The sequence below is a fragment of the Nicotiana tabacum genome, chromosome 19, assembly GCF_000715075.1.
Source record: "Nicotiana tabacum cultivar K326 chromosome 19, ASM71507v2, whole genome shotgun sequence".
NCBI lineage: Eukaryota > Viridiplantae > Streptophyta > Magnoliopsida > Solanales > Solanaceae > Nicotiana > Nicotiana tabacum.
The window spans coordinates 135,923,555-135,945,935 of NC_134098.1; the positions used below are offsets into that span (position 1 = coordinate 135,923,555).

The 22,381-nt window shown below is 36.1% G+C and overlaps 4 protein-coding genes across 5 annotated transcripts; 2 read left to right on the top strand and 2 right to left on the bottom strand.

The window, feature by feature from the left end:
* The first annotated feature begins 1,978 nt into the window (after nt 1-1,978).
* On the top strand, nt 1,979-7,208 carry LOC107780409 (uncharacterized). The gene is made up of 5 exons (XM_016600946.2): nt 1,979-2,433; nt 3,571-3,680; nt 3,772-4,140; nt 5,598-6,237; nt 6,599-7,208. Exons 1-5 carry the CDS (start codon nt 2,202-2,204, stop codon nt 6,676-6,678), a joined length of 1,431 nt encoding a protein of 476 aa, XP_016456432.1. The 5' UTR covers nt 1,979-2,201; the 3' UTR covers nt 6,679-7,208.
* A 225-nt stretch (nt 7,209-7,433) lies between these two features.
* Nucleotides 7,434-11,540, bottom strand: LOC107780408 (RHOMBOID-like protein 10, chloroplastic). Of its 2 annotated transcripts, none has more exons than XM_016600944.2 (9): nt 11,350-11,540; nt 10,620-10,873; nt 10,317-10,371; nt 10,144-10,224; nt 9,968-10,064; nt 9,807-9,874; nt 9,248-9,346; nt 8,886-8,927; nt 7,434-8,019 (listed from the first exon to the last, which is right to left on the bottom strand). In XM_016600944.2, the coding sequence occupies exons 1-9, from the start codon at nt 11,512-11,514 to the stop codon at nt 7,873-7,875; spliced, it is 1,008 nt and encodes a 335-aa protein (XP_016456430.1). In that variant the 5' UTR covers nt 11,515-11,540; the 3' UTR covers nt 7,434-7,872. The 2 variants fall into 2 exon arrangements, with proteins under 2 accessions (XP_016456430.1, XP_016456431.1); XM_016600945.2 differs by having other exon boundaries at nt 10,620-10,929.
* A 757-nt stretch (nt 11,541-12,297) lies between these two features.
* Nucleotides 12,298-14,252, bottom strand: LOC107780407 (putative E3 ubiquitin-protein ligase RHC1A). Its single transcript, XM_075238679.1, has 3 exons — nt 13,240-14,252; nt 12,943-13,167; nt 12,298-12,553 (listed from the first exon to the last, which is right to left on the bottom strand). The coding sequence occupies exons 1-2, from the start codon at nt 14,105-14,107 to the stop codon at nt 13,133-13,135; spliced, it is 903 nt and encodes a 300-aa protein (XP_075094780.1). The 5' UTR covers nt 14,108-14,252; the 3' UTR covers nt 12,298-12,553; nt 12,943-13,132.
* A 963-nt stretch (nt 14,253-15,215) lies between these two features.
* Nucleotides 15,216-20,986, top strand: LOC107780410 (uncharacterized). Its single transcript, XM_075238680.1, has 8 exons — nt 15,216-15,843; nt 16,914-17,078; nt 17,185-17,277; nt 17,355-17,470; nt 18,878-18,976; nt 19,168-19,473; nt 19,584-19,748; nt 20,198-20,986. The coding sequence occupies exons 1-8, from the start codon at nt 15,469-15,471 to the stop codon at nt 20,478-20,480; spliced, it is 1,602 nt and encodes a 533-aa protein (XP_075094781.1). The 5' UTR covers nt 15,216-15,468; the 3' UTR covers nt 20,481-20,986.
* The last annotated feature ends 1,395 nt before the right edge of the window (nt 20,987-22,381 follow it).

The following is a 22,381-nucleotide window of genomic DNA, read 5'->3' on the forward strand; positions in this document are numbered from 1 at the left end:
AATTCTTACACTATAAATATAAATATTTAACTTAACTTCATTTTTTCTTTGCCGTGCACGAGATTGCTAGCGATCGAAGTAACTTATTCAGTTAGTGGACTTTGTCCCCATTGTTAGAGTTAGCAAAACTGAAATTTGTAGCATATAGTTCGTTATAACATTTGCGATAAAAGAATATTAGGTAGTCTCAGAACTAAAATTGCATTATACACGTATAATATTATACCAAATACTTTTTTTTCTAGAGTCAGTGACTTGAAAGTTGAAGTTTTTTAAAAATAAAATTATGTCATATGTGCACGTCGTATAGGCAATACAAATTAGTTTCTTGAAGTGAAAGAAATAACCTTTTCAAATATTAACCTCGTAAGTTATCAAATATATTGTCACCAAAGCGATATAATAATTGTCCCATCAGAATTTGATTGTCATATACCTATATTTGAATTTCATTACCCTAAAATATATCATCATGAAATTAGTTACAAATCACACACGAAATAATCATCAAATTCCAAGTGTATGCATGTAAATGGCCAAACTTTTTTGCATGTCAATAATCAAATAATAAACTTTCAATCCCAACCACAACATGTTGAGTAACTCTCAAAGAAGTGAAAAACAATAAACAATCATAAAAGGCGCACATGCAAAAAGATAAAGTTGTCACCAAAAAAAAAAAAAAAAAAAGGAAAGCGAAGCAATACTAGCACTAGCATAATGAAAAAATGTGAGAAACAAACTATAGATATTTTTATCTGAATATACTTTGCTCGTATTAAAAGGAATAAACAATTCAAAATTCTATTTATTTAAGTTTTGACTAATAAAGTTATTTGTCCCATATATTAGTAAGTGGTAACAAAATTCACTAAACTAATAGCATGTTTGGCCAAGCTTCTCAGCAGGTCAAAAGTGTTTTTAAATTTTCTCAATTTGAGGTGTTTGGCCAAGCTTTTTTTTTTGAAAAAAGTGTTTTTGGCTAGAAGCAGAAGCAGTTTTGAAAAAGCAGAAAAAAATAGCTTCTCTCCAGAAGTAGAAGAAAAAACAATTTTGACTTTTCTTCCTACCAAAATTACCCTTTGTAAAATATTATATATACCAAAATAACCTTACTTAGTTTAAACTATTAAGTAATATAAAATGACTTTTGGGATGAACTTTCATATTTATTGGATGATTTTTGTTATATTTAAATTATCTTGAAAGAATAAAGTACCTTTCAATTTTATTTTTATATTTTACTTAAATAAAATAAAAACTTAATTATTATCTTTAATAATAAAATTTTGTAATTATTTATCTACTTATATATTAATTATTAAGCAAATCTCTTCATGTCCTTATTTGTAATTTGACACATAAAAGCACTTTTTGAAAAGCTTGGCCAAACACAAATTATTGTTCAAAAGTGTTTTTCAAATTGATTAGTCAAACACAAACTGATTTTCTCCAAAAGTATTTTTTGAAAAGCACTTTTAAAAAAAATACTTCTCAAAATAAGTTAATTTTTTCAGATTGGCCAAATAGGCTATAATTCTCATGGACCTATCATCTTTGCTTAAGCAGAAATATTATAAGGGGTTCATAAGACAATACTATCTCAGATTCACATTATTTGTCATTTTGATAAAATTAAATTTGGTGTAGAAAATTTAACATTTTAAATAAATAAAAAATACGTATTAATACCTATTTTTAAAATGTATAAAAAAACTTAGAGCACAGCTAATATACACCCAAAAAAAAAATTAAATTTAAATAGGGAGGACTATTTTTTCACCTTTTAATCCCACTGTGCTAATATTGTTTTCAAAAACCCATCCACTCCTTTTCTCTTTTATTTATACTTCCTTTCTCTTTCACCTTTGCTTCTACCCAACGCTTGCTTTGCCCAATCATTCATTCGTTTTTCTAATGCAATTAAAAAATATTCACTTGAAAGCTTTTTAGCTTAGTGGGAGTGAAGTGTAATGCCATTCATTCTACTATTATTAGTAGTAAAGTAATAATATGTGAAACAAAATAAACAAAAGAAAGGCGTATGCTCACCTTGAACCCATACTTGGCTTTGAGTAGACCCAGTTGTCAATCCAGCTTTTAGACAGAGAAAATTCTTAGAGAGAGAAAGAAAGTAGTGAAATTCTTACATAGGGAGGGAGAAAAGAGAAAGAGACAGATTTTCTACAGATGCTCTGGACATGGGGAAATTGCAAGGACAGAGACTGCCTTTGCAGCAGCAGCAGAATATCGATGGTTCTAGAAACTTCTTCTGTCGGAGATGTTGGATGGGTGTTTCTAGAATCTTCAGTTTCAAGTGTCTCGTGGTTTTGGTACTGAGTATTGCCCTATTTCTCTCTGCCCTATTCTGGATCCTTCCACATCGTTCTAAACCATCTGGATTTGACGCCAAACAGGCAATCAAACTTGCCGGTGAGTTTCCTTCTACTTTTAGGGTTTCATCATAATATTTCAGAATTCTTTTTAGTTTGCTGTGCAATTAGGGTTTTAAGATGAATTAGGGTAGTGCAATTAGTGTTTTTAGATGAATTAGTTTTGGATTAAGCTGTAGTTGACTGATCGATTGAGTAGCACTATGTTTTTGGTTTTATTAGGCTTATTTATACATGTATGTAGGCTCTGTTGTTTTTGTTTATCAGGATTGTTGTATTTATGGTTTGCTGCTTCACAGAGTTCTAATCTTGTTAGGCTTAATCATCGTATGTACTTGTAAGCATTATGCTTGCAACGGCTCAGGCGCATTTAATCTCTTGGTCTCTTGCTCTTGAGCCTGGCAGTTCAAATGTATAAGTTATTCACATCTCACCACATTCAGAATACAGTTTGCGTCCTATCAATATTTGTACAAAATAGTTGAACTGTTCACACTCACCAAAAAAATATGAGAAAAGCACATTATCTTTCTTGACGACGTTCTTCTGCTAGTAAAAATATAACGAAGAACTTTCTCCTTAGCTGCTTAGGATTTTGGTGATGCTTTATGCCCGGATGCCTTCAATGAAAAAGGGTAAAGGAGATGAAAATACTGATCAAGATAGATGGATCCCTATCTTATCTTGCTTTTATAAATGGAAGTCCTAATTTCTTTCTTTTGGCAGCACAGAAGTAAAAGTTAATCTTTCTTTTTTGTTTTCCGGGGGCTACTCGTGATTGTTCTGATAATAGCCAGGGTGTGGTGCTGTAAGGTCTGCTTCACAATTTTATTCCTTTCTGCAAAAGTTTGGACTGTAAATAGTCAATAGACACTGGATTACCTTTGTGCTTCCATTGGCTGGTGGAATTTTAGTCGATAGTGGAAATGCTCTTGACCTTGCTTGTATCTGTGTTGATTGTAGTCTCAGTATTTTCCTATTAGTTTACCAGATGAAAGATAATGTCCTATTTAAATTTTACATGTTATGTGACTGATTGATGTGGATAATCTCTAAAAATTGGTGACCTTTCCGATCTTGTTAGCTGTGGAGACTGATTTCCCATTCATTTATTTATCGCCTTTGGTATTTTAACCCATCATCAGTTCTTAGTGTTGCTGTGTTCTTTTGTTTTCAGCCACTACTCAAGCATACTTCAGATTGGAGAAGCCAGTTTCAGATATTGTTCCCCACATTGCAAGACTGGAGTATGATATTTTGGAAGAGATTGCTATCCCTGGCATAAAGGTTTGCAACCTTCCTCAAAATTAAAATCTTGTTTATATATGCTGTCTCGTTTCGGTAGAGTGCAAGTCAGCTTGACAATGGGAATTTTCAGGTTGCAATCCTATCCGTGCATGGAGCAGGTGTGGCTAACCAGACTGACGTAACATTTGGTTTTCTTCCAGATCCAGTTGATTCTTCTATTACTCCAGTGTCCTTAAGTCTATTGAAGTCTGCTTTATTAGATCTATATCTTGGAGATACCAATCTGACACTGACTTCCTCGATATTTGGACGGACGTCTTCATTTGAAGTCTTGAAATGTCCTGGTGGAATCACTATGATGCCCGGGCGCTTATCCTTTTTGAACCTACCCGATATCCTCTTCAATTTTACTCTCCATAATTCTACCGATGAAATAAGGGAAAATTTTATTGAGCTGAAGGAACAACTGAATTTTTACTTGCGTCTCAGGAAGGATGAGGTATATCATAATTTAAATGAAATCTCTTTTTCTTTTCGAGTTGATATTTCTGGATGGGCTTAGATTTTGGAGGCATCTGAAAGCTAAGACTTGGGCATACTTTAGACAGGACTCCTTTTGGAACCAAGGCAAGAATACAAACACATTTATGCCGAGCAGTTTGTCCATGCTTTGTCTACTTAATACATCCTCTCTTAGGTCTAGCTTAGTCCTTTTTCATGGCTTAGGAATCACCGTAACACTTGCTTTACTGTTATGTTACTAGTTAACTCAACAGATTAGTTCTATGATACCTTTTTTCTCATTCTCAAAATGTTCTATGGTTCATTTTTATGGGAAATAAACACATCAAATGACATATGTAGTGTTATTTCTTGATTTTTCATTTGGTCCATGGTGCACATGCTTGTTCTTGATTTTTATATTTCTTTTCAAGGAAATTTCCATTTCAATAGTTTTTTCCTTATCTTTTAGAATGAGTTTCTTTACTTTTTGCTTACAAACTGTGTATTTTTTTTCTGCTGTGTGTTATCCACAGATGTTTTAATAGTAGAGAAGATATTCTATTTCGACGTATACTCCTCTATTTTCTCTTTTCTTTTTGACGATTTTCCTCTTCACATTATAAATACGCTACACAAGCATAGATGAATCACTACAGAAGAAAGAAGTGATATTCCTCATTTCTTTTTCTTTTAGCTATTCATTGGGTTGTATCTGAATTGCAATTCCTACTTGATGCTAAAAGGAACATAATGATACACAACACGTGTGTCTGAAGTTTCTTTCTTAAATGGTGAATAAAGAGATCAATGTTTGTCAAAAAAATAAAGCTATGCTGGATATACGTCAGAGATCTTGGTGTATCCGGTTTTAATAAGATTTCCCTGTCAGAAATTTGTGACATGTGTGCAATAGATCTGTTGTCAGGAGTTTCTAGAAATGTTTTTCCTTTGCTGAGGCTGTCATAAGCAGTTCAATATTACTGAAAATGAGATAGAAAAGGGGTAAACGCATATATACTTTCTTAATATTTTATTGACATTTGGTCATATATGAAACTGCATGAGATATAATTATATAATTTCTGCAACATTTGCGCGGATTATTTTGAGAATCCTATGATAAGATTGAAAACAAATTTAGTTAGTCATGCTTGCATCCCAGCCTCGGCCATTCATTTCCAAATATTTGGAACAAACTATATCAACTCTCTGCCACCCTGTACTGATGTGCTATCAAAGTTATCTAACTCCCTATGGGCAAGTTGATATGTTTTTGTGCTAGGAATATCAATTTTGCTGCTTTTTCCCATCCTATTTTTCATTTTTCCTTGTCTGGAAAATATAAAAGTGGGTGCAGATGTTACTTGCTTCTTTTCGTTCATGCTGTTTACCATAGTACATTTCTGAATTCGATTGTCATATCTGACTTGTTTTTCTTTTATTTTCTGTCAGCATGTATTTTTACAGGTAACAAATAAAATTGGCTCTACTAAAGATCCCCCAGTTATTGTCGAAGCTTCAGTATATTCAGACTCTGGGAGAATACCGGCTCAGAGATTACAACAATTGGCTCAAATAATTATGGGATCTGTTCCTGCAACTAATCTTGGCCTTGATAACTCTATTTTTGGTAAAGTGAAGCAAGTAAGTTTATCTTCCTTTCTAAACCGTACTGTAGACTCTGCCCCACCAACTCTTCCTCCTGCTCCAACTCCAGCTCCTTCTCCAAATGAACCTTTGTGGCCATCACCTTCCCCATCACCAGCTGTTTCTCCATCTCCATCTCCATTTCCATCTCCCTTGCCCAACTGTCATAGGTTCCTACGATCACATGCTAGGCTTCATTGTAGCTCAACTCGTGAAAAAGAGCCTAGCAGTTCTCCATCTCCCATGGCTGATCCACCTTCTCCTGTGACAAATACTGTTCCACGTTCAAGTAGTTCCAGAATTGCAGCAAGCCCATCACCATATGCTCCCAGTCCTGGTCCTTCTCCTTTATCTGCTGAATCATATGGCTCTGGTAACACGAGGAATGTAAGAGGTGACGTATCTCCTCCACTAATGTCTTCCTCAATCTCATCTTCATCATCATGTAAGTTTCTCCTCTTTACTTGATCTTTATATTCATGCAATCACAATGATACATTGTTGTCATTTTGACTTGCTTTTACCTAGTGGTAGCATCTATCATTTGTTTGAATGGCTAAGAACCATTAGGGAATTTGTGACTTTAAGATGTCTCAAGTGATATCTCTTTAGCTACAACAGATTCTGTTTTAGAGGTAGCGAGAAATAAAGTGAAAAAGGAGGAAGCTCTTTCATGGCAACCGTGTTATGACCATTTCCGTGCGGACCTTGTGATATAATATTGTAGGAATCTGTTGTATATTTGTGCCCCTCATTAGCTGTTTGTTTTGGTTTCAAGTATCCTATTGACGCTTTTTTTCTTGCAGCTTTTGCACCTGGCTTTTCTTATAAGGAGATTTGCTTATTCTGGTTATTCGGATTGGCAGTACTTCACATCCTTAGTTGAACATGGTGACAATGTCACGTTCTCTTTCTACAAGAAATTCTCATTTTCAAAGAAGAGAGAAGTATACTTAGCAACAAGCAGCTTTATTTGACTAGGATTCTAGCATCTTTTGCCGGTTAGTTTGTGGTTACCATGAGAAGCCATGTTAACCCTATATGAACAGAAGAAATCACAGGTCAAAGCCAAAAGGTGGCAGGCCTCTAATTGACACAATTACTTCACATGAAGACATTAAAAGATGTTTCTTCCCGAAGGGAATGACTACTCAGGAAAACAACAGTTTCAGATACATGCTCATCTGCAGGTTTTCAAGGAGAGACCAGTCGTAAGATGTGTTTGGTTCTTCTTGAACAAGCTGCAAAACATGCAACAACACATTATATAACCTCACTATACATGATGTATATTCTTACTTTAAACTGTAATTAGCTGCTTTTGATGTGCTGAACTTCAAATAGCAGCCTTTTGGCTCTCTCTGTCTATTGTTCCAAACTACTGATTGGTATCGTTCTTTTTTCTGGACCGAGAAATCTTCGGTGGCACTCTCTGTTGGTTAGTGTCGCTTAGTTCAGAAACTGAACGTTATATGGTCAATTAAGCATTTAAAATGAGCACGTCTTGCAAATAATCAAGTTCATAACGTGAACCAAATTTCATGAACTCGATTAAGACACCTGAACTTGCAAAGTACCTCGGAAGGAAAATGGATCCTCTTCCACACATTTAAGTAAGAATAAGATATATGACAATTTGAAACAAAACAATCAACAAAATATTGAACATTTAGTAATTGGATTATTTTACAAATGGATGTAGTTTAAAGTCTCATGGTGAAGTGTACAATAAATAACAGACCAACAGCAATCTAAATTAGATTACCAAGAACCTCGACATCTGCCTAAAAACCTATATAATGACAGGTAAACAGAGGTGCCATACAGCTTATCAGGCCTCCATCTATAGTTAATGAACGCGACAGGAAGTGACCTCTAATTTGCTCCTTATTTTTCTGGTCACATATTCCCTATTCAAAGGCAAACTATATACAGCACAGACCTGTGAACTGGATCATTACCACAAGTGTATGAATAAATGGACGCCACTTTTTCGTATGTATTGGAAAAATCAGTACAATTGCAGGTGGCCAAGGCTTGAGTCACGTTAGCTAGCGCACTAGTAGTTGAATAGTAGGGATTATGACTTGTCCCTTTTAGTTTGAATAATAGAGAAAATTGGTGCCGTGTCAGCAAAAACTCGTCGGCCTTCACTGGAGATGGATTGAATCTTCCACGCTGGGCCAAGAAGCCATGACACTGCTCCTCCTCCTATTAAGCCTCCAAGCTGAAATGTTCATGAGAGAACACTTAGAAAGTCTTACAACCATTAAAACATATTCCAATATAAAGCAATCATTTTACTTTTATATATACATATACACACTTATTAAACACGTGGAAGGGCATAAAAAACACAAGGAAAACAGAACAAGAGATTTTTTTTTGGGGGGGGGGGGGGGGGGAGGAGGAAGTATGAAGAAGAAGAGAAGGACGTGACCATAAGAGGAATGAAATATCTTCCCATATTACTTCCTTAACTTTGAATACAGATTTGGTAGCAAGCATGGACCTTGCAGAATGTACTTCAATAAGCGGAAACCGCCTTTTACAAGATGAATAATCCTTTGTCAAATCATAAGACCCCCAGAGATTTTGCATCCTCGAAATTTAAGCTCTTAAAATATGGCTTGCGGAATGGTTAAAGTGAATATTTTATGGGCAGAGATCTTAGATTTCCTGTTGTTCTTTGTTCTTTTTGCTTGCTGGGAATTAAAAAGAGCAACAGAATGGAAGAGAAGAACTCCTCAACAAGAAAGGAAAGATGATGTAGGAGATGCTGGAGTGCCATTGATTGTCATTACAAATCAAAAGCAGGCTCATCCAGTAATGTGGTAAAAGCACGAGCTTTGGTGAACAAAGGGCAGCCCGGTTCACAAGGCATTCCGCATTCATGCAGGGTCCGGGGAAGGGTGTAATGTAGACAACCTACCGTAATGCAAGCATTAGTGGTTGCTTCCACGGCTCAAACTCGTGACCTATAGGTCACACGGAGATAAGTTTACCGTTGCTCCTAGACTCCCCTTCACTTTGGTGAACAAAAAACATAAATACTGAGAAAATGATGCAGAAGTTAAATATTGCTATACTTACATGTCCCCAGTTGTCGATCCCTTTGTTCAGTAGTCCAATAGCCTGTAAGAGAAATGATTGCCAGCAGTTGATGAACAAGGAAAAGGAAATATTAAGAAAAGAGATCAAACTTGACACTTGTGAATCAGTAAACATGCAAGTATTATGGTACCGAACACAGATATGAGCAGCCCTCATGAATACTCTGATATTACTTTAAAGTTAAAAACCTTAAACCGCTAACTAGCATCTTCAACCTATGAAGGTTCACAAGAATACACACTTTTGGAGGATATGCTTAATAATAAGATCTGTGCTCTATCACTCGCATGGTGAGTGCCAACAAAAGGGCCTGGAGCTGAATAGATGATATAGTACTTTACCATATTTAAAACAATCACATTTGCTATATATCGAAGATCCCCCTCAGTGCCTTTTACCATGCCTCTATGCCTCAAAACAAACACTGCAAAAGATCCAACCTGGTAATGACACGAAAACATGGATATCAGTATTTCATAGATAAATGAAAAAGCAATAAGTCTAATTATTTAATTTCCTTGACTGCTATTGTGACAAATAGATCCTTGTAGCGGCCAGAAACAAAACTTCAGTATCCCAAGTATTCTCATGATAACTGAAACAAATGAGGCATTATTTTTCCTAAACTACATACAACTAGAAGGTAAGTTAACTTTTACCTTATCAAAAAAAGAAACTAGAAGGCAAGTTAATTTTCGCAGTAAAATGCCAATGGGATTTACACATCAAGCGTCCAGAGAGCAATATACAAATGAGTCCACATAAGCAGATACATTTAGAGATCAAAGAGTTGGACAATGTAAGTGATAAGAAATCATGAAATAGCATGAGATAGTAATCCCAGCTGCAAGCACCATAATAGCAAGTCCACTAAAACTGCAAAAGGAAAGCAGAACTTACTAATCCCAAAATTGCCCCTGAGGCACCAACTGCAGGTGCCTTGCTAAGCCAGTAACTCATGGCTGAACCTGATCTCTTTCAGAAGATGCAATCAGAATCACAGTATAATAGGAATTACTTCTTTGAAATACGAATATGTCTTATATGGTGATGTGTCTTACTTGCAATTGCAGATGTCAAATACAACACAACATATCTTCTAGGGCCACTGATTTTTTCAACACCAGGTCCAACAGAATTCAACGAATAACAATTAACCTGAAAAGAAGCCACATCTGCTTTAAAACCTTAAGCAAAGATGGATTTAGGAATCCAGAAAACGTGAGTCAAGTCAAACCAAGAGATGGCCTATATTTGCATGCAAGAATGAAGAAGTAATCAGCCTCCATAATTGCCCTTTGTTAATAAGACTGTTAATCTGCAAAACATATCAATCAACCATGTGAAAGAAAATATTGTTGATATGAAAGAAATTATATCAGCAATTTTACACTTTTAATCCAGTCTAACCTTGGCTCCCCAAAATAAAAGCTTTCCATCAGTTGCAACTTGTGCAATATAGACCCTGTAGTGAGATAGAAATTGTTAGTTCTCTGTGTAACAGTAAGCTCTTTGTCCCTTATACCAATCAAAACCATATTTAAAAGGTGCCTTTTTCTGGTTTTACTTTTTCCTGATATTTGCAAGAAGGCCTTTTTCTTCATTCTGAGCGGCGAATGGGAAAAAGATCGAATTGACTTATATAAATATTAATCCAAGGTAAAAACAATATCATCGTATTTGCTCCATTTTGGTTAAGAATACTAAACTTACAATATGTTAAGAGCAAGGAATATGTTGGTCCATTTTCTTTCACTAGAAAAGAATGATCTAGACGACTTTGAGGATGACTTCTGAAATTGTTTGAATTCCCTTCTACTTTCATCAGCATTGAAGAATAATAAGTTCGTGTGTGCGCCAGATAAGACATCCTGTGACCATTGAAGGATATTGAATCCAGTAACATGAACGGTCCATTTATGCCAAACATCCTTCAATTTAGGCCCATGACCATGACAATAAATATGCTGTACAGCAACCAAAGTGGTGGTTAAGATCTTTGCATTTCGAGAATTCCTTGCGACTGCTAGGATAAGGAGATATGTATTACATCAAAGCAAATCAGACGATGTTTCAACCAAGGTAAGAACTTTTCAAGCAGAGCTAGTTTACAAGAATCCTATCCAAATATATTTTTCGTAAAAATAATTTAGAGAAAATTCAGCTATATACATTGTGGAAAATATTTAAAATATATACATTTATACTAAATTGGCACCCGTTGTCACAAAGGATTAGTGTGTGCAGCACCAATTAGTTATTAATCCATTATCCCAAGTGATTAACTAATTATATCATAAATTCGAGCAATATAATCACATTGAACTGAGTTTAATCAAATTAATTGGAACCACAGCAAAAAAAAAAGGCATTTAACTTTACAAACACTGCAAGGATCAACAACCCACAGCAAATTCATAAGAAACGCAATCCAAAAAGTTACCTTGATAGAAGTTTGAAGAAGATAAGTGAGGCGGATACGGCGGTGGAGGAAGTCTCCGAGGCGGAGAGCGGCGGCGTTGGTGATGAGGTGGCTGGTTGTGGGACCCCATGTGTGGGTAAACTTTGGATTATTGGATGGTAGAGCTGCCCAACCCGCCATTTCCATTTTGCTCCGTAAAATTCTTAAACCCGAACCAAATACCCGCTATTTTAACGAGTGGTATTCGAGTTTATTGCTCTAACGTCCCTCTTACTTTATTATAATTGCAGATGACTCCCTTATAGTTCTGTTTTTAATTTAATTTAATTCTTATTTCCATGTTTTTGTCATTTTATATTTCCGAGAAACTAAATATGCACTAATTTAACAAAATTGAGCACTAAAAACTTCCGTCTAGTAATTCAAACTGAATTTGCTTTGTCTTTTTTTTTTTTCTTTCTTTTGAGGTGATCATAGTGACAGATCCAATATTTTAAAGTCATGAATGCTTAATGACTTTTAATCATAAAGTTGCTAATACTCACATAAAAATCCGTTCATTCATTGTGTTTCCGAAAATCGGGTACCAGATAACTCTATTTGCAAATTTTATTATTTTTTTTGTGTAAATTATGTGTTCGGGTCAATGAGATTGGGTGCTTAGCACCTACCGTGGTGCATTTTGACATGAACAAAACTCATACATGTAATACATAAAGTAGAACTCTATATAATAATTCAGTTTTTAGATACATTATATTATATTTTTCTTTTCATGAATCAGTCTTAAGAAACTTGCTTAATTACCGTATAAAACATGTGACCTATTATATCACTAGATTTAAAACTTGAAATTGGTTAATCTATTCCTTCACCTAACACAACAAACATGTTACCTAATTATTTATTTTTTTAGTGGTTTGTCATCATTCTAATTTCTAAGACAAGCTTTACATCTTGAAATTGAGGTTGCTGCTAGACATAATTTTGATCATTAAGAACAAATAATAGAAATATTGGTCCACAAACTACATTGTACATTCTCCCTTATGAAATAAAATGAGGCTTCTTTTTCTCCCCTTCACATTTTTCTTCCTCTACTTCTTGCATCTTTCTGGCTGAAAATAAATCCATGACTTTAATAGTCGAATCACAATGTCCTTGAAATCCATAAGCCATCAGCAACATTGATTTCTAGAGAAGAGTTCCAGCTGAAACTAAATTACTGCAATAATTATAAGTTTCCAAATATGTTAGTAGATTACATAGCTAAAAGTAGTGCCGTTTTCTTTTATGTTTGTGAGCCTTGTGATGCTCTGATCCAATCCAATTTTCATACTTTCAACATTCATGCTTATTCTTATCAACCTCTTACTGGATGTTGACTCATCAAACACCGTGATACTAAGTATTAACCGATCCGATTTTTTTTAGTTGATCTATAAGCTATAATAACAGATAACTCTTCATATCGAGTCTGATATAATAATAATCTAGAAAATAGAATCACGACCTGCTATGTCCGGTTAAATTACATTGATAATATAAAGTTCTTTACATTATCGGCGCATATAACGTTAATCTCTTAATTGGGAGGGAAGAATGGGTACATACCTGCTGAGTCTTTAATCTCTTAATTTGATCCCATTCACAGGTAATTTCCATGCACAGATTCAATTCAGAATGATATAGTTGAATTGTAAACATACCTGCTTAGTGACTAATGAAGCAAATAACGATAAAAACAACCTACTATGCACAGTTCCTTAAATGGAATAAAGAACCAACTAAGCAGCAACCAATATCAAGGAAAAGTCCAAGGGTTCCACCAAGCTCTCCCTGTCCAAAAATCAAATATTTTTCTTTAGTGAAAAATTAGACCATTTTAAATGGAATAAAGAACCAACTAACCTGTAGGAAAAGCAGAAGTTGCAGTCTCAAAAGGGTTAAAATATCTCTGTCTCCAACTTGACAGCAAACTAAAAGGCCATAAAGAGGTAAGCTGAGTCCAACCCCAAATTAGAGGATTCCTCATATTCTCCTCTTCTTCTTCTTCTTCTTCATTAAATTCATTTGTGTAACCATGTTGGTGTTCATTGTTTGAGAAACCTTCTAGCTGATATCTACAAACCGGACAAGTATTATGCATTCTAAGCCATGGAACAATACATTCAGAATGGTAAAAATGCTTGCAAGGAAGCTCTTTAACTTGTATCCCAACTTCAAACTCATCTTTACAAACAGGACAAACAGAGTCATTTGCCAAATGGTTTGCATTTAGCACAATTCTTGGCAATGCATCAATTGCTGAAGATGGTGCTGGAGGCGGCCCTGGCCTATAGTTATGAGTCAATTCTTGAACGAATGGCAAAGAAAGCGCGTTCTCATGAGGAGAAACAGGCCTAATAGGTTGATCATCAGGACCAATAAATTGGAGAATGACGCGAGCACGTTGTCTAGTCCGATGATTTTGATCACTATTATTGTTTTGTTGTCTGATTGATGGATCAGTCATGAGTGCCAAGGCATCAAGAAGGCGAGAATTCGAGGATGGTTGTGGTTGTAGCCTTGTGACATCAGAAACTATTACCCTAGGCCTTGTAATATCAAGTTCATAGTGAACTTGGCCAAAACAAGTAGGACATAAAATTTCAAATGGATTGGCTGAAGTTGTCCTGATTGATCTTTGGCAATGTCTGCACCAGTAGTAATGGTATGTTCTCATTCTCTGGACTCCATTGACAATAACTCGAGGGCGATTTCGAGGGATCAATGACATACTCTTTTTTGGGAAGAAAGAATGCTAGGAAATGAGTTATAGATTTTGACAAATTAGATGAAGGAAAGTCACAAATGCAAAGGCTTTTATAGAAGAGAAGGGAAGGAAGAAAAAGGATGGCTTTTTGGAAATGCTTTGCACTTTGAGATTCTTTATCCTCTGGATACGATATTTCTGCAGCTTCCTTAATCCACTCCTCCTACCAAAAGTAAAGTATAAGACTAATGTATTGGCAACAGGTAATGGTGTTCTCAATTCTAATACACGAAGAAACCCATTTTCAAGGTTCTTCTTTTCTCCTTTTTATTTTTTTTAATAATAATATATCAAGTAAGTGGTTACTCTGAATCTTGCGGATCTACTGCCCAAATTATGGTGTATGCCAACCCACCGTTTCTTGCAAAATTAGATATTTTATGTACATATTTTTTAGATTTAATCTAATATTATCTGTTGGCGGCTATGTTCCAAAAAAACTAATTGATACACGTGATTGAATTATATATCTGTCTATGCTTAGGACGCGAACAATTAATTGTCATTTTAAAATATTTGTAGAATAATTGTGCGAACAAAAAATATATACAATGTACTAGGAGTAACACTTTTTATTATTTTTAATGGGTACTTATTAGGCAACTTTCAAACTTATATAAGCGCAATCAAGTATGCCATAAAACATAAAACATTGTTAAGAATTTTGAACTTCTGAAGGGATTTTTACGTGATATTTGTAAGATGGCCAAATCATGGTAATCAGTGTTTTTTATACTGGACTTCAGTATTAGAACGTAGATGCCAATTATTATTTTTTTGAGCTTACCGCTTGCTAATTTTGCTTTTTACAGTAGACAATAATTTAGTAAAATTCTATATCAAAATTCAAGAGAAGATGGAATCATTGTTCATCATACATGAATCAACTTAATATAAGTCATGTTAAATGAGGACATATTTATTATAGTAATTTTTATAGTACTTTTATTGAATAAAGAAAATCCTGGCCATCCGCTGTCCTTAGCATACCTCACCTTAGCCCACCAACCACAAAAAAGAAACAACGAAAAAAAAAAGTAACTTTAAATAAGTTGATTTAGCATTTTGAGTTTGGGGTTTAAATTTAAAAGGAAAAGCAAGGGCGAAGGAGTTAATAGGCAACGGATTGGGTTTGTCGCGTAGTCGGCTAATTTTCTCCCCTTCATCTTCAAAAACCTCACCCTTTCGTTTCTCTCTCGCTCTCTCCCCCTCAACGTCTGCAGTCTGCTCTGCTCTCTCAGAGAGTTCCATACCCCCATGAAGAAAATCTTTACATAAGTTTTCTTCCTATCCAAACAAGAAAAAGTTTGAAAAAAGAGAAGAAAATGTCTCATTCAGTATTCCAAACAGCACAAATCATGCCTATCAATACCCAAATCATCCCTTCTTCTAAACCCCACTTATCTTCGAAACCCTTATTGCCCCCTTCACTCTGCCGCCCTTCTCTTTTCGCCGGCAAAGTTCGTAAAACCAACGTTGTTATCATCAAGGCTACGGCGTCCCCGGCTGTCGACGGCGACCCTATGGCCGTCTTGGAACGCTGCTTTCAAGCTTCACCTTCTCTCGATTCTCCGGCGTCGTCTTCGGTTATGTACGCCCCGGTAATGAAGGGAGGAAAATACGGTGCGTTTGGTGCGACTACGTTGGAAAAATCGAAGCTTGATTTGACCCAGCAGAAGCAGACCAGGTCTAGCCCTGAGGTTTGTTGCGTTTTCCCCCTTAATTTTCCGTTCCCCCCCCCCCCCCCCCCAATTTTGTAGCTCCAGCTGATTGCTAAAATTGGAGGTAGAAATAATATAGTGATAGTTGAAAAAGCTCTGCCTAAAAATAAGATTTTTAATGTTTCAGTGAGGTTCTTTTTAAGCTGAAATTACTGTCAAAAACTTAAATGCTTGGAATTTAGCAAGTTCTAGCGTTTTGGCCATTTCCCAACTAGCTTAAATTTTGAGGCTTTGTTGATTGATTAATATAGAGATTTAGGCATTGCCTGCTTGGTCTTAGGTTCGTCATATATCATTTTATGTTATTCTTGTAACAAGAGAAGGCTCTTTCTATCATTAAGGCATGCTTACCAAAATTAAGTTGATATTCAAGATTTGACTGGCTGACACTCGAGCTGGAAATTTTCTTGTATTTCCACTTTTATCTTCATACTTAAGTCGTAGTTTAGTATATTGCTAACAAAGGTTGAAGGAGGTGTAGAGACACTGCTGTGTATAGAATGAATAACTGTATAGATGTTTCTGTTCTCCCCACATGTTATGCTGGAGACTGGGAATAAAGAGTTTTTCCATGTGCGATTTCAATTGCTATTCACAATTGATTGACAAAGGTCTGGCCAGCTCTGACAAATAGCAAAAATAAAATGCAAAGTTGGTTAAAATTGACTCTGCCTAAAATGGCAATGTGTTTAAGAATTAATAATTCTGAAGTTGCTTACTAGATTCGAGATGTGTCGTATGCCTTTACCAAATGCATCTTGTTGCTATTTTTTTCTGTTTTAAGCATCTTTTCTTTTCAATGAAATGGAAAAGTGAAAAAAAAAAAGACAAGAGAAGATATAGCATTCTTCTTGAATGCACTTCTTAGTTGGGTGTAGATGGTGTGGAGTGTCGCTTCTGCTGCTATATAACATATAGCATTCTAACCCGACTATGTTGAGAACGATGCGGTCTCTCTCTCATGATCTTAAGCTTCATTGTTAACCTTGTGCTACTATTTAATAAACATTTGATTGAGCAAATTTGCTAATAACTTGGCCACATCACAGCTTTCAACTGGCGGAGGAGGTGGAAATATGGGAAAGAATCTAAATCATGGCGGTGGTGATGGAGGTGACGATGGTGGTGATGATGACGATTACTTCGATGATTTTGATGATGGTGATGAGGGAGATGAGGGTGGACTCTTTAGGAGACGAATGATACTGCAGGAGGTAAGAGGCCTCTGCAAGTGGAAATTGTTTCTACTTAATTCTGGGTTTATTCTACAGGGTTTATTGTACAGTATCATGTCACTCATAATTTTTCCATGTTGCCCAGTTGTTTGATCGTAAATTTGTTGATGCCGTGCTGAACGAGTGGCAGAAGACAATGATAGATTTACCAGCTGGACTTCGGCAAGCCTATGAAATGGTAAATTACTCTATTGAGTAGTCTTATTTGGTTGCGTTATTTCTATGTCTAACTTTAGTTTCTGCTTGTTCATCCAGGGATTAGTCAGCTCTGCCCAAATGGTGAAATTTCTTGCTATTAATGCTAGGCCCACCATGGAGAGATCTATTTCTCGGTTACTTCCTCCAGGATTATCCAGGGCATTCATTGGCAGGTAAGATATCATTATTACAGTCCTCAAAACACCCCTAGGGCAATTATTTTGGACAAAAGCCTGTCTGTTAGATACATAGTATGTAATGGCATGTCAGAAATATCATTGCTGATCAGTATTTTGTCTGTTTAAATTAAGATCATCTCAAATATCTTGCATCTTCAAGTACGTTTCTTAAGTGGGGATCTTAGATTCTTAGTAGCTCAGTTGGTTAGTTATCCGAACTTTCACCTTGTTGGTAAGGGTTCGATTCCCCACTTTGTAATCCCCTCCCCTATTTCTCCTTCCCCTACCCCTACCCCCCTATGTATAATAATAACTTTTTTAAGAGTACGTTTCTTACCATTGCAGCCATTACCCAGGCCACCCGGCCCGGACCACCCAAAATTTTTACGGACCATCAAAAACGACCTAAGGAACATCGGTCACCGTTCCGCCATGACCGTTCCTCGGTTTTTGGCGTTTTACGGCCATAAAACTGGAATTCGGCTCGATTCCCATATTTACTTCAAAGCCTTATGGTGTTGTTAGCTTCACAAGCATTTTCTTGAAGGTCAATTCCTTTTCTCTAACTGGCCGCTAAATGAACGAGATGTAAAGACTGTCTGAATGTACTTAGAAGAATTAATGAAATGAATCAAATGGAGGGGTGAAAAAGATATCAACCCAATACCATTTCCTGGGCACTCAGCTGCCAGGGTTTGCCAGGCTTGTTCGAGATCGTGAAAGATCTTTGAATGAAGCAGAGCTTTTTTTATGTCCAAGAAATCTGTCTGTGGCTGCAGCCTATGAAACTTGGGCATAATGGGCCCGCCCCTCTACCCCGCTCCACTTAAACACCAGGCTTAGTTCGCATGGTGCAGAACTCGAACCTGTGACCTAAATCACAAGTTCCTCACCCTTTTCCACGCATTCAATGAAAGAGCTGCTACTGCAGTAGTGAACCAAAGAAGACAAAGCGCCAAAAGGAACTTTCTTTCTTCTTAATTCTGCAGCCAAAATGTGGTTTTGTGATGGGATTTCTATTATGTCATGTGATGAGCTGGCAGGATTGTGTTTGATCTGCTGATGGAGGAGCAGCAGTCATGTTTTTTCTTTCAAAAACTTGAAAGGAAATTGATAGCACCAATTTTCGACAAAGATCAAATCAAACCAGCAAAACCTATAAGATATAAAACTTTGCAGGATGGAAGTTGCTCTGGCTATATCAGTCCCCAAACTTTAATGCTTTGTAAATCCATGGAGCAGCTTGACACCTTAGGCTATGTCATCTAAGCTTTTCTGAATGTAAATGTTGTCTAATATGTTGCTGTCTAAACCATGTCTTGAGTATTCAAGTTTTTACCACATATTGAAGCCCACATTTCCAGTTTCCTTATTTTTTTCTGGATTGTCTTTCTGTGACAGGAAGATCGCAGATCCGGCATTTGTATACAAGCTGCTTCTGGAGCAGGCAACTACAATTGGTTGCTCAGTGTGGTGGGAGATCAAAAACCGTAAGGAAAGGTACTTTGTTTTTTTTCCCCTTTCTTTTAATGTTCTATTTGTTAAATTTTTTTATTTGGCGGGGCATTGACGGCTTTCTTCAAGCCACCCCACCTTGGGCAATCTTATCTGGTTCAGAAATGTTAAAAGCAAATAAAACTCACTACAAGAGGATTGACTTAGTGCACATGTTTTGTTTTACTCTGATCTAGGATTAAACAGGAGTGGGATCTTGCACTTCTTAACGTTCTAACTGTAACGGCTTGCAATGCTGCTGTTGTTTGGACGCTTGCTCCTTGTCATTCCTATGGGAATACATTCCGCTTCGATTTGCAGAACACATTACAGAAGCTTCCGAACAATATCTTTGAAAAGAGTTATCCTTTAAGAGAATTTGACTTGCAGAAGAGAATTCATTCTTTTTTCTATAAGGCAGCAGAGTTGTGTATGGTTGGACTCAGTGCAGGAGCCGTGCAAGGGGGTCTATCAAATCTTCTTGCCAGTAAAAAAGAGGGAAGGTAAGCATTTTTTGGCATATGGGTCATTTAATTTCTCCATTTAAGTTTCATTCATTTAAGCGAAATGTAAAGTATGTCATTACTGATGGCTTCTTTCTACCATTCACCAGGTTATCAGTGAGTATCCCATCTGTGAGCAGTAATGCACTTGGTTATGGGGCCTTCCTTGGTGTTTATGCAAACCTGCGTTACCAGCTGTTGAATGGATTTGACAGAGCTGTAATTAGTTACTTTGATGTTATTGGGGTGGCTCTCTTCTTCAGCACTGCCATGAGGTATTTAGCTGGGAAAATAGATGATATCATTGCATTTTGCAAACCGCAGTTTTATCAGAGTCAATTTCATGTTTTGGTAGTTTACTCAGGAAATTAGTTTTTTCCATTTTCTATCTCCTTCCTTTTCTAACATTGATACAAAAGATGATTACCCCTATGAGTAAAAAGTTGGTTGTGGTCCTTTTCGGCTATAATTTGCACTTCTGTCAGGTCTATAGTATTTTCTGAGTTCTTCAGATGCAGTACTTAATGACTGCAGTTTTAAGAGCAATTTCTGTTTCTGTAAAAGAAAGATTACCATCTGTATCCCAAGACTAGATGAAATTATATGCAATATCTTGGATTAGAGGTCAGGATATATTTGTGTATATCGTTGATCTTGTAATAGTATTGGTGTTTATTTGATTTGATCTTTTCCAGCACTATAATATTTTTTTATTGTTATGCAGAGCCTTGAATGTTCAAGTAGGAGAGACATCAAGGCTAGCTTGGCTTGGTGTGGAGGTGGATCCATTGGCTCATTCAGATGATGTATTGAAGGCGTACAGTCGGCCTACTGAAGGTCTCGAGCAGTCATCGTCAAAGTGGTTCATATCCAAGAATGCCATTGTTTCCGGGCTCGGGCTTCTTGGTATTAAACAGGGTCAGAATAACTCAACGACTGAGGGTGAAACACCAGCAGCTCCCAAGGCTCGGAGAAAAAGAGTAGTCAAGAAAAAGGTAGCAAGTTGAGCCTAGGTAGTTGATATAGTAGGCCTTCAACTGCTCAATTTTTGCAAACCTGAGTCTTGGATGAGGATTTTTGGTCTAAAGAAGCTGAGATGCAAGTTCAGTTATGATCATTACAGCTGGAAGTGATTCAACTGTTCCAGGATGCTGGGAAAGCCGCATCTCAGTTGTTTCCTCATTCCTTTCTAGATTTTTATAACAAGATTTAAGATTGAAGTTTGCAAATCTTTTCAATGGCTAGGTTGTAGGTATATTGCTGATCAATCATTTTTTTTCAGATGCTTATAGTTTCATGGCTACACCTTATCTACTTTCTTTTTCTCACTGGTAGTGACGTAGTAGTGTCGTGCACTAGAGCTCTATTATGAGTACGTTTACTTGTTAGGCAGGGATTGAGAAAACTTGGCCCTTTTTCATTTCTTTTTTGTTATGTTTTTCCTATTCTAATCCAACCAAGATGTACAAACTTCCACACAAGGAGTGACAGCTTTTAATCTTTTCCCTCGTAATTATTCTGTTCTGTTTGATATTTCTATTAATGTTAGCCTACTTGTTTCATCCCTTTTTAGTATAATATCTAAATCAAACTAATATTAATAGTGCTAGTGAAACATCAAATTTAAGTTAGTTTGAATATATCCAAAAACTTAAAGATGCGTGGTAATTATGAAGACTGAGTACAATACATAATTGGCTTGCAAAAAGTTCACCATTCTTCCCAACACGATCCCTTTCTCCTAGCAGGTGAGAAAAAGAAAAACAGGGATGGGCAAAAGTGAAACGAACTAAACTACTAATATATTGAAGTTTGAAAAAAACTAATATATTGAAGAATTACACACTAACGAACTACATTAAGTAAATGCTAATTATTTATATATTGTTCATTGCTTTGATGTAAACATGTACATCTATCTCATTTTATGTGGGAAATTTCCCTTTTTAGTTTGTTCAAAAAAGAGTTACTTGTTATAAATATAACTCAAAATAACAATATCAAACAAGGAAAAACAAGCTAAGATATATAGAGAGAAAGAGAGGAAGAGAGATTCTTATTTCTTCTTCAATTGTGTGTTTTTTCTATCTATTACAAGGCCTTTATATAGGCATGAAAAGTGAATAAAAATATGTCATTAAGCATAGAAATATGTCATTGAATATGTCATTAAGCATTTGAGAAGATCATGGAGGAAGATTAGACATCCAACTTATTGATTTCTCTTATAACACTCCCCCTTGGATGTCCATAGATAATGTACCTCGCTAAAATCTTATTAGGAAAAAATCCTATTGAAAAAAAAAAATCATAGTGAAGGAAAAAGAGTACACATGTTTAGAAATACGCCTTTTGGTTGCCTCGTTAAAAACCTTGCAAGGAAAACCCAGTGGGACAAAACTTTGTGAGGGAAAAAGAGTACAACGCGTATTAACTCCCCCTGATGAGAGCATCAATTCACATCCTTGAGCTTTCGCATCCCAATCTTGTACACTAGTTTCTTGAAGGTTGACATCGGTAGAGATTTGGTGAACAAATCAGCCATATTATCACTTGAACGGATCTGTTGCACATTGATATCACCATTCTTTTGAAGATCATGTGTGAAAAATAACTTTGGTGAAATGTGCTTTGTCCTATCCCCTTTTATGAATCCTCCTTTCAATTGGGCTATGCATGCTGCATTGTCTTCATACAAAATTGTGGGTAATTTATCACACTTCAAACCACACTTGTCTCGAATAAGGTGTATTATAGACCTCAACCATACACATTCTCGACTTGCTTCATGAATAGCAATTATCTCAGCATGATTAGATGAAGTAGCCACTATTGATTGCTTAGTCGATCGCCAAGATATGACAGTGCCTCCATATGTAAATACATAGCCTGTTTGAGATCGAGCCTT

Excerpts from the sequence above, each read along its gene's own strand:
- LOC107780409 (XM_016600946.2), top strand. The coding sequence starts at position 2,202 with ATGGGGAAATTGCAAGGACAGAGACTGCCTTTGCAGCAGCAGCAGAAT. Across the intron at positions 2,434-3,570 it reads ACAGGCAATCAAACTTGCCG|CCACTACTCAAGCATACTTC; the intron begins GTGAGTTTCCTT and ends TTTTGTTTTCAG. Across the intron at positions 3,681-3,771 it reads TTGCTATCCCTGGCATAAAG|GTTGCAATCCTATCCGTGCA; the intron begins GTTTGCAACCTT and ends GGGAATTTTCAG.
- LOC107780408 (XM_016600944.2), bottom strand. The coding sequence starts at position 11,514 with ATGGAAATGGCGGGTTGGGCAGCTCTACCATCCAATAATCCAAAGTTT. Across the intron at positions 10,225-10,316 it reads TTTTATTTTGGGGAGCCAAG|ATTAACAGTCTTATTAACAA; the intron begins GTTAGACTGGAT and ends TATGTTTTGCAG. Across the intron at positions 9,347-9,806 it reads CAGGGGCAATTTTGGGATTA|GTTGGATCTTTTGCAGTGTT; the intron begins GTAAGTTCTGCT and ends TGTCATTACCAG.
- LOC107780407 (XM_075238679.1), bottom strand. The coding sequence starts at position 14,107 with ATGTCATTGATCCCTCGAAATCGCCCTCGAGTTATTGTCAATGGAGTC. Across the intron at positions 13,168-13,239 it reads AACTTCTGCTTTTCCTACAG|GGAGAGCTTGGTGGAACCCT; the intron begins GTTAGTTGGTTC and ends ATTTTTGGACAG.
- LOC107780410 (XM_075238680.1), top strand. The coding sequence starts at position 15,469 with ATGTCTCATTCAGTATTCCAAACAGCACAAATCATGCCTATCAATACC. Across the intron at positions 15,844-16,913 it reads AGACCAGGTCTAGCCCTGAG|CTTTCAACTGGCGGAGGAGG; the intron begins GTTTGTTGCGTT and ends GCCACATCACAG. Across the intron at positions 19,474-19,583 it reads GCCAGTAAAAAAGAGGGAAG|GTTATCAGTGAGTATCCCAT; the intron begins GTAAGCATTTTT and ends ACCATTCACCAG.